At 42.2% G+C, this 12,268-nt stretch overlaps 1 protein-coding gene across 4 annotated transcripts in view; it reads left to right on the forward strand.

Moving 5' to 3' along the window:
• adcy2a (adenylate cyclase 2a) overlaps positions 1–10,426 on the forward strand; it is an 840,666-nt gene extending 830,240 nt beyond the window's left edge. For all 4 annotated transcript variants that reach the window (XM_038797200.1, XM_038797201.1, XM_038797204.1 and 1 more), the window contains exons 25-26: positions 1,667–1,791; positions 9,935–10,426. In XM_038797200.1, coding sequence (XP_038653128.1) covers positions 1,667–1,791; positions 9,935–10,087 — 278 coding nt within the window. In that variant the 3' untranslated portion in view covers positions 10,088–10,426. The remainder of the gene's footprint in view (positions 1–1,666; positions 1,792–9,934) is intronic.
• The last annotated feature ends 1,842 nt before the right edge of the window (positions 10,427–12,268 follow it).

The raw sequence follows: 12,268 nt of genomic DNA on the forward strand, positions 1-12,268 counted from the left end.
AAGGAATAAATTGCGAGGCATCTGGATGGAAATTGTCCCATTGGGCAGACGCAGCATGGGTTCATAAAGGGCACGTCATGCCTAACTAATTTAGTGGAATTTTTTGAGGACATTACCAGTGTGGTAGATAATGGGGAGCCAATGGATGTGATATATCTGGATTTCTAGAAAGCCTTTGAGAAGGTGCCACACAAAAGGTTGCTGCATAAGATAAAGATGCGTGGCATTAAGGGTAAAGTAGTAGCATGGATAGAGGATTGGTTAATTAATAGAAAGCAAAGAGTGGAGATTAATGGGTGTTTCTCTGGTTGGCAATCAGTAGCTGGTGGTGTTCCTCAGGGATCAGTATTGGGCCCACAATTGTTCACAATTTACATGGTTTCATTTAGATGGTTTGAAGTTGGGGACCAAGTGCAGTGTGTCCAAGTTTGCAGACGACACTAATATGAGTGGTAAAGCAAAATGTGCAGAGGATACCCGAAGTCTGCAGAGGGATTTGGATAGGTTAAGTGAATGGGCTCAGGTCTGGCAGATGGAATACAATGTTGACAAATGTGAGGTTATCCATTTTGGTAGGAATAACAGCAAAAGGGATTATTATTTAAATGATAAAATATTAAAACATGCTGCTGTGCAGAGAGACCTGGGTGTGCTAGTGCATGAGTCGCAAAAAGTTGGTTTACAGGTGCAACAGGTGATTAAGAAGGTAAATTGAATTTTGTCCTTCATTGCTAGAGGAATGGAGTTTAAGACTAGGAAGGTTGTGCTGCAATTGTATAAGGTCTTAGTGAGGCCACACCTGGAGTATTGTGTTCAGTTGAAGGGAAAAGATAGGATAGATGCGGCAGGTTGTTTCCACTGGCGGGTGAAAGCAGAACTAGGGGGCATAGCCTCAAAATAAGGGGAAGTAGATTTAGAACTGAGTTGAGGAGGAACTTCTTCACCCAAAGGGTTATGAATCTGTGGAATTCCTTGCCCAGTGAAGCAGTTGAGGCTCCTTCATTAAACGTTTTTAAGATAGAGATGGATAGTTTTTTGAAGAATGAAGGGATTAAGGGTTATGGTGTTCGGGCCGGAAAGTGGAGCTGAGTCCACAAAAGATCAGCCATGAACTCGTTGAATGGCGGAGTAGGCCCAAGGGGCCAATGGCCTACTCCTGTTCCTTGTTCTTATGTTCATGTCATGTTTTGAATGTGGTGGGATGGCCAATAGCCAGGCAGCCATGATCACTGCTGATGGCAAGGCAGTGAAGTTTCTGCAGCATGATATGGGGGTGGGTGTTCATAGATCAACCTCCCTGTTCCCATGTTTCCTTTATTGGCCCAAACCACTTGCTTGCCAAAAAAAATTTAGCATTATGCTGGCAAATGTAGCTATGTGCTATATGCATTTAACCCAGTGTAAAGTGTTCCTTTTGGATTGAAAATATCCAATCAATTGATTGCATATTTATTGTAACGAGTAACTCAAATTTGAATCATCCAATCAAAAGACTGGAGTTGCACATGCCTTCTACAAATATGTAATTGTGATGGAGGAATTAAATATTTTCTCCTAGTCTTGTCTGCCATATTTGTTGTGCACTGCCCTTGCCCCAGTTTTAGTAACAATGAATAAATATTAATTATACCTTCATTTGTAAAGTGACCATCTAATTATTCGGCAGGTATTAACCACGGCCCTGTTATTGCTGGAGTGATTGGAGCTCAGAAACCACAATATGATATCTGGGGAAATAGTGTCAACGTAGCCAGCAGAATGGACAGCACGGGAGTCCTTGGCAAAATACAGGTATTCTCATCCACACCCCTTCTACATTTTTCTTCAGATTCAAGTACCTAATGAATACACTTCATGTGCTACAAATAAGTCTTTTTCTTAATGAACAATTAGCATATCAAATACTTTCAATCTCAAGCTCCAACACAATCCAGTAATTTGCAGTGTACCAAAAAAGAAAAAAAGGTTTAATCACATTAGTAGAGGGAAGAGATTTTGTAACAAGGTTTATTATGCTCATCATAAAGACCGTTGATTTTTAAAGCTGTCTTTTGTAATTATTTTCCAAAGGATAAGCTCACTATCTCATTCTCTTAGTCGGAAGCTGTATTCAACAGAAGCACATCAAAAAATCAATGCCAGAAAATCAATGTAGCATTGTCTCTGATCCACGCTTTCTTCAAACATAGCTCCCTGCTTAGAGTGCTAATTTAACTCGATGTTAATTCAAGTAACTTCTACAAACCAAATACCTCCTTGCATCACATTCAGAATTATCATGAATATTAGCTGAAAGCTTTGGGAATGATTTCTAATGACACACTTTTTTAAAATCAGGAATTAATAGATAGGAAAATGTAGCTTGCAATACAATGAACAAATGTCACTGGCGTCCAACACCAAACATAATTGAGAAGAGTCACCATTCAATACGCTACTGGACAATTCAGTCACTAAGTCACCTGAAGTTTCAGGAATTAATTTTACAGCTCCTCGTTGATATATCTGAAGACATAGGGGAATAAAAAATTAAGTGGGTTGCAAGCCCACTGTCCTACCCCACTCCGTATTAAGACATCAGGTAGCTCACCTGTCCTTTGGCCTATTGAAGCCCTTAAGTGGACGATTAACTGTCAATTAAGGACTTGGTTCTGCCTCTACCACAGTTTTTCACTCTCTGGAGGAAGGCAGGGATATGGCGAACAGCTTTCACTAAAAGGGCTGCTGACAGGTAAGAGGGGAAGGTGCTTCTATCTCCATCTCACCCCCCCCCCCTCAAATGATTATAACCGCCTTTGTCGTCCCTTCCCCACTGGCACTTCTAATCTGACCTCTCACCTCAGTGCGGTCTTTCAGCGCTGCCTGCCCGAAATCCCAGGACTGGGATTAGAAGAACATTAACTTCTTCGGTGTTTCATGTCTAATGACAGCTGTAATTGACTGTGTATTCAAAGAGAGTCTTTATTGAACTGGCTGGAAATGACAGCATACAGTGCTTGCCTCATTGACTACAGCAATCCATTTATACAGGCAATACAGGATTGCATTTCTAAAACCTAAACACTTGGAACTGCTTTTCGTCCAAGCAGTGGCCACTACTTTCTTCAGGCACTGTTGGGACCTCGGACTTCTGGCAAATCCTATTGGCCAGCAGTTCTCTCGGGCAGGAATTCTTGTCCCTGAGGGACGGAAGTCCTGCCTTGATCCAGTTAAGGCTTCCCTCAGCATATTATCACTGTAGGTTGGGCAGATTTCACAGTGTCAAGGTGCCAAATGATTTTTAGTTTGCTGGGCGGGGAGGGGAGGTTGATAATTCAATCCTCCATGAAATCCAACCCTCAATGTTTTCTCATCAACTTCATGACCGACATTTGTATACAAGATGGTAGGAAGACCAACATGCAGCAGTTTAAAGTGTGTCAGCCGAACTCAAATACTGGGCGCGATTCTCCCAAAGATTTCTGGGCATGAGGCAGTGGCCACACAGCGCCAGAAAAGCAGCTGGAGTGTGGCTGATAAAAGCCAGGAGATCCTGTTCCAGGAATCTACCTGACTTGCAACGCCTCGTGAGATCCAACATGACCTTGTGAGATATTGTGATGAAAATCCCACCCATTGTGGGCAGGACCACCTTTTGCCAAGTATGCATATTAGAGCGAGACAGCTAGTCTCACTCTAATGTGCAGATCCCCGAAGAACCTGAGGGTTTGCGATTCATCGCCTTTGCCTTGGAGACCTTGGGCGAGTGTTGTTCAGTACTGGTCTCCACAAATAGGGACAAGACGGAATGGCACTGGTGGGGGTCTCCCAGGGGATTGGAGGCCCTCAGCTGCCCTTTGGGCAGGGTGGTACCCTGGCACTGCTGGTGCCATCCTGGGGACCCTGGCAGTTGCCATCTGTGTGCCAGCCTGCCTCAAGTTACTGTGGACTGATGTATCGTCGCTTTGGTACACTGACTATAATGCAGTAGTGAGTGATGTGACATTCTGGATATATGTGTATACCTACATATTACAATATAGTTCCTAAATCATGTTGGAATAATATAACAATGCAACATCCTTCTTTCTTTAAAAAATATATGCTGCCTCTATATCAGTTCAACTGATATACTCACAAACATTTTTCTGTCAAAGCCAAAAAGAATTAACAATCAACTTTTAAAAAATTTTAAGAGTCTTTTATACCTTCTTTTCATTTTTCAAAACGCTAGTCCATATCTTCCATTTCTTCGAGGTGCCCTGGAAGATGCACTGCGGGACCCCACGGAGGTCCCCTCCCAAGGACTGCACGGAAACTAACGGAAGTTTAAACTTACTTTGGGTAATTCCTCTGCTTTGGGAAGTATCCGATACTCCGATTGAAATCAGAGACTTCAGATGATTCCAGACTGAGCTGAGTAGTTACCCAGGAAATGTTAGACGGATTAAATCCAGTTCTAACTCCTGGGTAACAATGCTACTGATCCTCCCTGATCCCTCATAGTGCTCAGCAATAGTTCATACCAACAAAAAAGAAGGATGGTAGAAAAATGGAAAATATCTAAGGAAATAAGGGAGAGTATCAAATTGAAGGAAAAAGCATACAAAGTGGCAAAGATTCGTGGGAGACTAGAGGTTTGGGAAATCTTTAGGGGGCTATAGAAAGGTACTAAAAAAGCTATAAAGGAGAGTAAGATAGATTATGAGAGTAAACTTGCTCAGAATATAAGAACAGATAGTAAAGTTTCTACGAATATATAAAACAAAAAAGAGTGGCTAAGGTAAATATTGGTCCTTTAGAGGATGAGAAGGGAGATTTAATAATGGGAGATGAGGAAGTGGCTGAGGAACTGCACAGGTTTTTTGGGTCGGTCTTCACAGTCGAATACACAAATAACATGCCAGTGACTGATGGAAATGAGGCTATGACAGGTTGATTGTTATCACTGAGGAGGCAGTGATGGGCAAGCTAATGGGGCTAAAGATAGACAAGTCTCCTGGCTCAGATGGAATGCATCCCAGGGTACTAAAAGAGATGGCTAGGGAAATTGCAAATGCACTAGTGATAATTTACCAAAATTCACTAGACTCTGGGGTAGTCCCGGCGGATTGAAAATTAGCAAACATGACACCACTGTTTAAAAAAGGAGGTAGGCAGAAAGCGGGTAATTATAGGCCAGTTAGCTTAACTTCGGTAGTAGGGAAGTTGCTGGAGCACGGTAGCATTGTGGATAGCACAATCGCTTCACAGCTCCAGGGTCCCAGGTTCGATTCCCAGCTTGGATCACTGCCTGTGCGGAGTCTGCACATCCTCCCCGTGTGTGCGTGGGTTTCCTCCGGGTGCTCCGGTTTCCTCCCACAGTCCAAAGATGTGCAGGTTGGGTGGATTGGCCATGATAAATTGCCCTTAGTGTCCAAAATTGCTCTTAGTGTTGGGTGGGGTTACTGGGTTATGGGGATAGGGTGGAGGTGTTAACCTTGGGTGTAGGGTGCTCTTTCCAGGAGCCGGTGCAGACTCGATGGGCCGAATGGCCTCCTTCTGCACTGTAAATTCTATGTAATCTATGTAAATAGCGAGGCATCTGGATAGAAATTGTCCCATTGGACAGATGCAGCATGGGTTCATAAAGGGCAGGTCGTGCCTAACTAATTTAGTGGAATTTTTTGAGGACATCACCAGTTCGGTAGATAACGGAGAGCCAATGGATGTGGTATATCAGGATTTCCAGCAAGCTTTTGACAAGGTGCCACACAAATGGTTGCTGCATAAGATAAAGATGCATGGCGTTCGGGTAAAGTAGTAGCGTGGATAGAGGATTGGTTAATTAATAGAAAGCAAAGAGTGGGGATTAATGCGTGTTTCTCTGGTTGGCAATCGGTAGCTAGTGGTCATAGAATCATAGAATTTCCAGTACAGAAGGAGGCCATTCAGCCCATCGAATCTACACCGGCTCTAGGAAAGAGCACCCTACCCAGACCCACATCTCCACCCTATCCCCATAACCCAGTAACCCAAACCAACACTAAGGGCAATTCTGGACACTAAGGGCAATTTAGCATGGCCAATCCACCTTACATGCAGACTCCACACAGACAGTGACCCAAGCTGGGAATCGAACCTGGGACCCTGGAGCTGTGGAGCAATTGTGCTAACCACTATGCTACCGTGCTGCCCCTGGTGTCCCTCAGGGATCAGTGTTCACAATTTACACAGATGATTTGGATTTGGGGACCAAGTGCAATGTGTCCAGGTTTGCAGACGACACTAAGATGAGTGGTAAAGCAAAAAGTGCAGAGGATACCGGAAGTCTGCAGAGGGATTTGGATAGGTTAAGTGAATGGGCTCGGGTCTGGCAGATGGAATACAGTGTTGACATATGTGAGGTTATCCATTTTGGTAGGAACAACAGCAAAAGGGATTATTATTTAAACGATAAAATATTAAAACATGCTGCTATGCAGAGAGCCCTGGGTGTGCTAGCGCATGAGTCGCAGAATGCTGGTTTACAGGTGCAACATTTGATTAAGAAGGCGAATGGAGTTTTGTCTTCATTGCTAGAGGGATGGAGTTTAAGACTAGGGAGGTTAAGCTGCAACTGTATAAGGTGCTAGTGAAGCCACACCTGGAGTAGTGTGTTCAGTTCTGATCTCCTTACCTGAGAAAGGTACTGTCACTGGAGGGTGTGCCGAGGAGATTTACTCGGTTAACTCCAGAGTTGAGGTGGTTGGATTACAAAGAGAGGTTGAGTAGACTGGGACTGTACTCGGAATTTAAAAGGATGTGGAGCAGATCTTAAAAGAAACATATAAAATTATGAAGGGAATAGATAGGATAGATGCGGGCTTGTTGTTTCCACTGGTGGGTTAAAGCAGAACTAGGGGCCATAGTCTCAAAATAAGGGGAAGTAGATTTAGGACTGAGCTCAGGAGGAACTTCTTCACCCAAACGGTTGTGAATCTATGGAATTCCTTGCCCAGTGAAGCAGTTGAGGCTCCTTCATGAAATGTTTTCAAGATGAAGATAGTTTTTTAAAGAATAAAGGAATAAAAGGTTATGGTGCTCGAAGGGAAAGTGGAGCTGAGTCCACAAAAGATCAGCCATGATCTCATTGAATGGCAAAGCAGGCTCGAAGGGCTAGATGGTCTACTCCTGAGTCTTATGTTGTTATGTTCTTAACCTCCTGACTATCTCCCGAAGCACAAACAACCCTCCCCCACCACCACCTGACTAACCCTGCAACCACCTTTCCGACTACCCACACACCCTGACCACCCCCCAACCCCTTCCTAGCCAACTAACTAACCCTCAACTACTCCCCGCCTACCCCGCCACCTGAGTTGTTGCCTCACTTCCTGCTGGTCATTTTGAGGGTGTAACCTCCTTGGTAAATTTGTCATTTACCTTCTGCCATTGATTTATTTGATGATGTAACAAGCCAAGTGCAAAAAGGGTATCCTGTAGATGTGGTATATCAGGACTTCCAGAAGGCATTTGATAAAGTGCTCACAAAAGATTAAGACACAAGATAAGATCACATGGTATATGGGGTAATTTATTAGCTTGGATAGAAGACTGGCTAACCATAGAAGGCAGGATAAATGGGTATTTTTCTGGTTGACATGATGTAACTAGTGGAGTGCCACAGGGTTTGGTCCTTGCGCCCCAACTATTTACAGTATATATTAATACAGGGATAGAAGGTGCTGTAGCCAAATTTGCAGATGACACTAAAATAGGCGGGATAGCAAGTTACAATGAAGAAATAAGAACTTTGCCAATGTATTTAATAGGTTAGTTAAGTGGGCCAAAACTTGGCAGATGGAGTTTGACGTGGAAAATTGTGAGGTTATCCATCTTGGTCAGAAAAATGGAAAGGCAACTTATTATCTAAATGTAGATAAACTCCAGAGTGCTTCAGTGCAGAGGAATCTGCGTGTCCTTGTGCATGAATCGCAGGAAGCCAGCATTCAGGTACAGCAGGTAATAAACAAGGCAATGGAATGTTGGCCTTTATAGCTAAAGGAATGGAGTATAAAAGTAGGGAAGTGTTACTGCAACTGTACAAGGCATTGGTGAGACAGCACCTGGGTTCCGGTGTCCAGCTTTGGTGCCCTTATTTGAGGAGGGATGTAATTGCATTAGAGGCAGTTCAGAGGAGATTCATTAGATTGATTCCACTCTTCACTAGTGTCTTTAAAAAGCTACTAAATGTCAATCTGCATTCTTGTTTAAACTTCTCAAATGCTTCAGCGACTTCATCAACTTGTAATCCATCGTGTTCTGGAGCTGCATTTTTATTGATACGCTGGTGGCCGGTTTTTTTTTTGCGCAATTCATTCACTTTCATCTCTCGCTGCCACTAATTTGGGGTGAGTTTCTCAATCAATTTCAGTGTTTATTTCATTTTTACCGCTTGGGATTTACTCACAAAAACCTGGTGCCACCAGGCTATGCCTTCCGTGTGGTTTCCAGAAGTTCAAAATAACCTCTTTTAGTGCTGGAACTTTTCATCGAATGTATCTCTTGCAATTCCCCATATGGCTGGTGGACTAATGCTGCTACACTGTGATGTGGCATTCTGGATATACATATAAATCTATGTATTACGAAGAACCATATTGGAATAATATAACAATAGAACAGGAAGGCCAGTATAGATTTGGATCATTCATTCCTAATTCTCCTGCCAGGGGAAACATTTTCTCAGCATCTGCATCTGTCAAGCGCATTAAAAATGTGATATGTTTCAATTAGACCAGCTCTTATTCTTCTATACTCCAGAAAATGTAGACCTAGTCTACTCAATCTCTCCTATAGATAATCCTCTCATCCCAGGAACCAGTCTATTGAATTATTGCTACGCAGCCTCCATGGCAAATATGCCCTTCCTTGGGTAAGGAGACCAAAACTGTGTGCACCAATGCCCTGTATAGTTATAAAAAGATTCATTTATTCTTACACATCAGTCTCTTTCTTTCAAAATCAAACATACCATTTTCCATTCTAATTTCTTGCTGTACCTGCATGTTAATTTTAATTGATTCATGTACAAGGACACCTAAGTCCCTCTGAATGGAAATTAATTCCTGAGGTGAGGGAGTATGATTTATTTTGGCATCAAGACCTTTTAACAAGTGTTGCATCAAGGAACCCAAGCAAAATTAAAGTTATTGGGAATCCGAGGGGAAACTTTCCACTGGTTTGAGTCACATCTGGTACAAAGGAAGTTGGTTGCATTTGTTGGAAGCCAATCACCTCGGCTCCAAAACATAATTGCAGGAGTTATGCAAAGTTGTATCCTCGGCCCAACCATCTACAGCTGCTTCATTAATGGTTGTCCCTGCAACATAAGGTCAGAAGTGGGGATGTTTGCTGATGAGTGCAGTGCCCAGGACCATTTTCCCCTCCTCAGATACTGAAACAGTCCCTACCCACATTCAGCGAAACCTGGGGAGTGTTCAAGCTTTTGATCAACTAATCATAATATCGCAGACTGCTGACACTACCAGCAAACAAAATGGCCTCCTGAATGTACTGTCAGTCTCAAGGATACAGCTGTGATTTATCATTTACTGTTGTTTGTGTCTGATTTGTCATAGAAGGTGAAGGAAATGGAGCAGGTATGTTGATCACACCCATGCTCTATTATTTAATTGTGGTGAGTACGTTCAAGGCATTGTGAGTGAATGGCGTACTTTCAGTACATCAATTTTGGTGCAATGGTTGCAGTGAATAGAGGTGGTTGACTTTACTCTTTTAAGGATTCCATAAACCACCTGAAAATGGTCAGTAATTAGAAAGAAAACCTAGATCAAAGTATCCACATGCCACTTATAACATTTTACAACATTAAGTTAGAGACTCAAATCTATAGTAATATAGAGTCTTATATGTGTAGGATAAATTACTGTAGTAATGAGTCTTTTTTTTGTTCATTTTTAATTATTCCTAGATCACAGAAGAAACCAGTAACATTTTGCAAACACTTGGCTACAACTGCACATGCAGGGGCATAATAAATGTCAAAGGGAAAGGAGAGCTGAAAACATACTTTGTAAATACAGAAATGACACGGTCGCTGTCGCAAGGAAATCTAATGACCTGAGTAAGACACAGAAGGTTCAACATCAATGATCACTTGTTCAGCGGCAAAGGAAGACCAGCCTCTGAAAGAGTATTCTGAATAAATACTGTTTGTACATAGATTTGATTCCGTCCTTAGCTGCACATACATTGCCTATGTTTTGGATATGTAGAGCTACTTACATCTAAACTCTTAGGTTTAGAAGCAATTACACGTGCTGTGGACACCTGATTTGCTTTGACTGAGCAAACTAAAAGAATCATTTACAAGAACCAGTTTTTACAAATGTGTTCCGCATTTAAAGTTACATTGTTTTGTAATGACTAATTCATTAAAAGTTTGTATGTTCTTTTATTTATAGAATCTGTCATTTGTTGTTATTCTATGGAAAAATAAAACGTAATGTTTTATGCTTTAGGGTTGACCTCATTTACCGTGATATGCATATCACTGCTTCTACCACCAGGGGTCAACTTTTAACTACCCTTCTCTCCATTTTCTCCACTGGTTAAACTGACTGAAAATTGTCTCTCCATCTCTAAGCACATTAGAATAACTAATATTTGGAGGGAAGAACCACTAGTCGCAAAATTGGATCAAACCTAATTGCTCCTCCTAATGAGGCTGGCAACAAGGCCATGAATTTATTGGCAGATAGTATCAATGAACTGCAGACAGCAGCCGCAGGACCATAGGCAATTTGGGGGCTGGAGGTTAGTGGGTGGGGGTTGGTGACTGGCGGTGGGAATGTGCGGCAAGATGCGTTAATTCAGATGCCGGGCAAAGGCCTCACCAGCGTCTGGGGGATGCAATCAGAAAAAGATCAAGCTATGGCTGGAGCACGGCTCTAGGCTGTACGAGTGGAAAACTTGAATCCTAGCTTTAAAGTGGCAGGTTTCAGCTGTGCCCCCCAAAAACTAACCACAGCATCACAATCACTTTCAGGCGTGTGCCCTGGGCATCCACTGAGCAGTATGACATCTAGCGCACTTCCAGAGTAGATTGAGTGAGCATATACTGCCTGCCATTTTGGACACTGAGACACACATGTTATGCCTGTAAAATGGACACAACAAAATCCAATTTAAAAGTTTGTCAACCTCCAGGTTAGCCGAGAGTCTCCAGAAATTGAAAATCAGTCTCCAGGACACTAAAAGATTTATTTTGTTATTTTCTTCGAACATTTCTCCTTTTGTTTTCTTCCAAACTTTTTTTTTTAACGAAAAGGTACATCATAAGGTACAGGCCAAGAAAAAGTTAGAAGAGAAGGAGGTGAAAAAGAAACAAAGGGAAAAAAGTAAAGATGAATAAACAAAATGAAGCAACTTGGAGGGGGAAAAGAAAGATTGTTAAAATAATGAATAAAAGGTTGTCAGACTGAATAAAAAAATTTAATTGATCCACTTAAGGTATATTTTGTTTTTTCAAATTTAAGAAACATCATAATTTCCTTAACTCATTGCAAGTGGGTGGGTGGAGCCACACACCTTCAACTGAATAAGGTAAGTTAACATGCAAGCAATGAGGCAACAGACTGGTGATGATCTACAGTCAACTGGTCAGGGACTATGCCAAAAATACCAAAATGGGCTAATATCACTAGATTTTCCACACATGTATGAAAAAGTTGAGAACACCAAGGACACAAAAGTAGCCAGCCTTGGACACGACCAAACCACATGAAATAGATTTGCAGGAGACAAATGGCATCTTGCACAAGCAGGATCCAGACTAGATTACATCTGAGCAAGTCTAGCTCTAGAAATATAGAGCTGATGATGAACATTGAATTGAAGCAGATCACGCCTACGACACAGTGATAAAGAATCAACCACCATAGATCGCCAGAAAACTCAGTGTTTAAGTCCTGCTCCCAAGATGCCTTGATGTTAGCCAAAAAAAAGCGCTTTTGAATAATATTATAAATGGGTTAAACAGAGCCCATTAAAATGGGAATAACCTGAACAAAGATTAATGGTACTGTCAGGAGATAGAGAAGGAGAGAAAGCAAAATGTTTACTGGCAAAACTGCGAACCTGTAAGTACCTAAGTAAATGAGATTTGGGAACACAATGCTGCCCTACGAGTTCATCAGAGTCAAGTGGTATGATTAAACGGGCCAAGTTCAAAGTGCCGTAGCAAGCGAGGTTTCCCCCGAGCTCCTCGGCAGCCACATTTGGCTGGCAAGGACTATTGAACGGC

The sequence above is a fragment of the Scyliorhinus canicula genome, chromosome 5 (genome assembly GCF_902713615.1).
Source record: "Scyliorhinus canicula chromosome 5, sScyCan1.1, whole genome shotgun sequence".
In the NCBI taxonomy this organism is placed as follows: domain Eukaryota; kingdom Metazoa; phylum Chordata; class Chondrichthyes; order Carcharhiniformes; family Scyliorhinidae; genus Scyliorhinus; species Scyliorhinus canicula.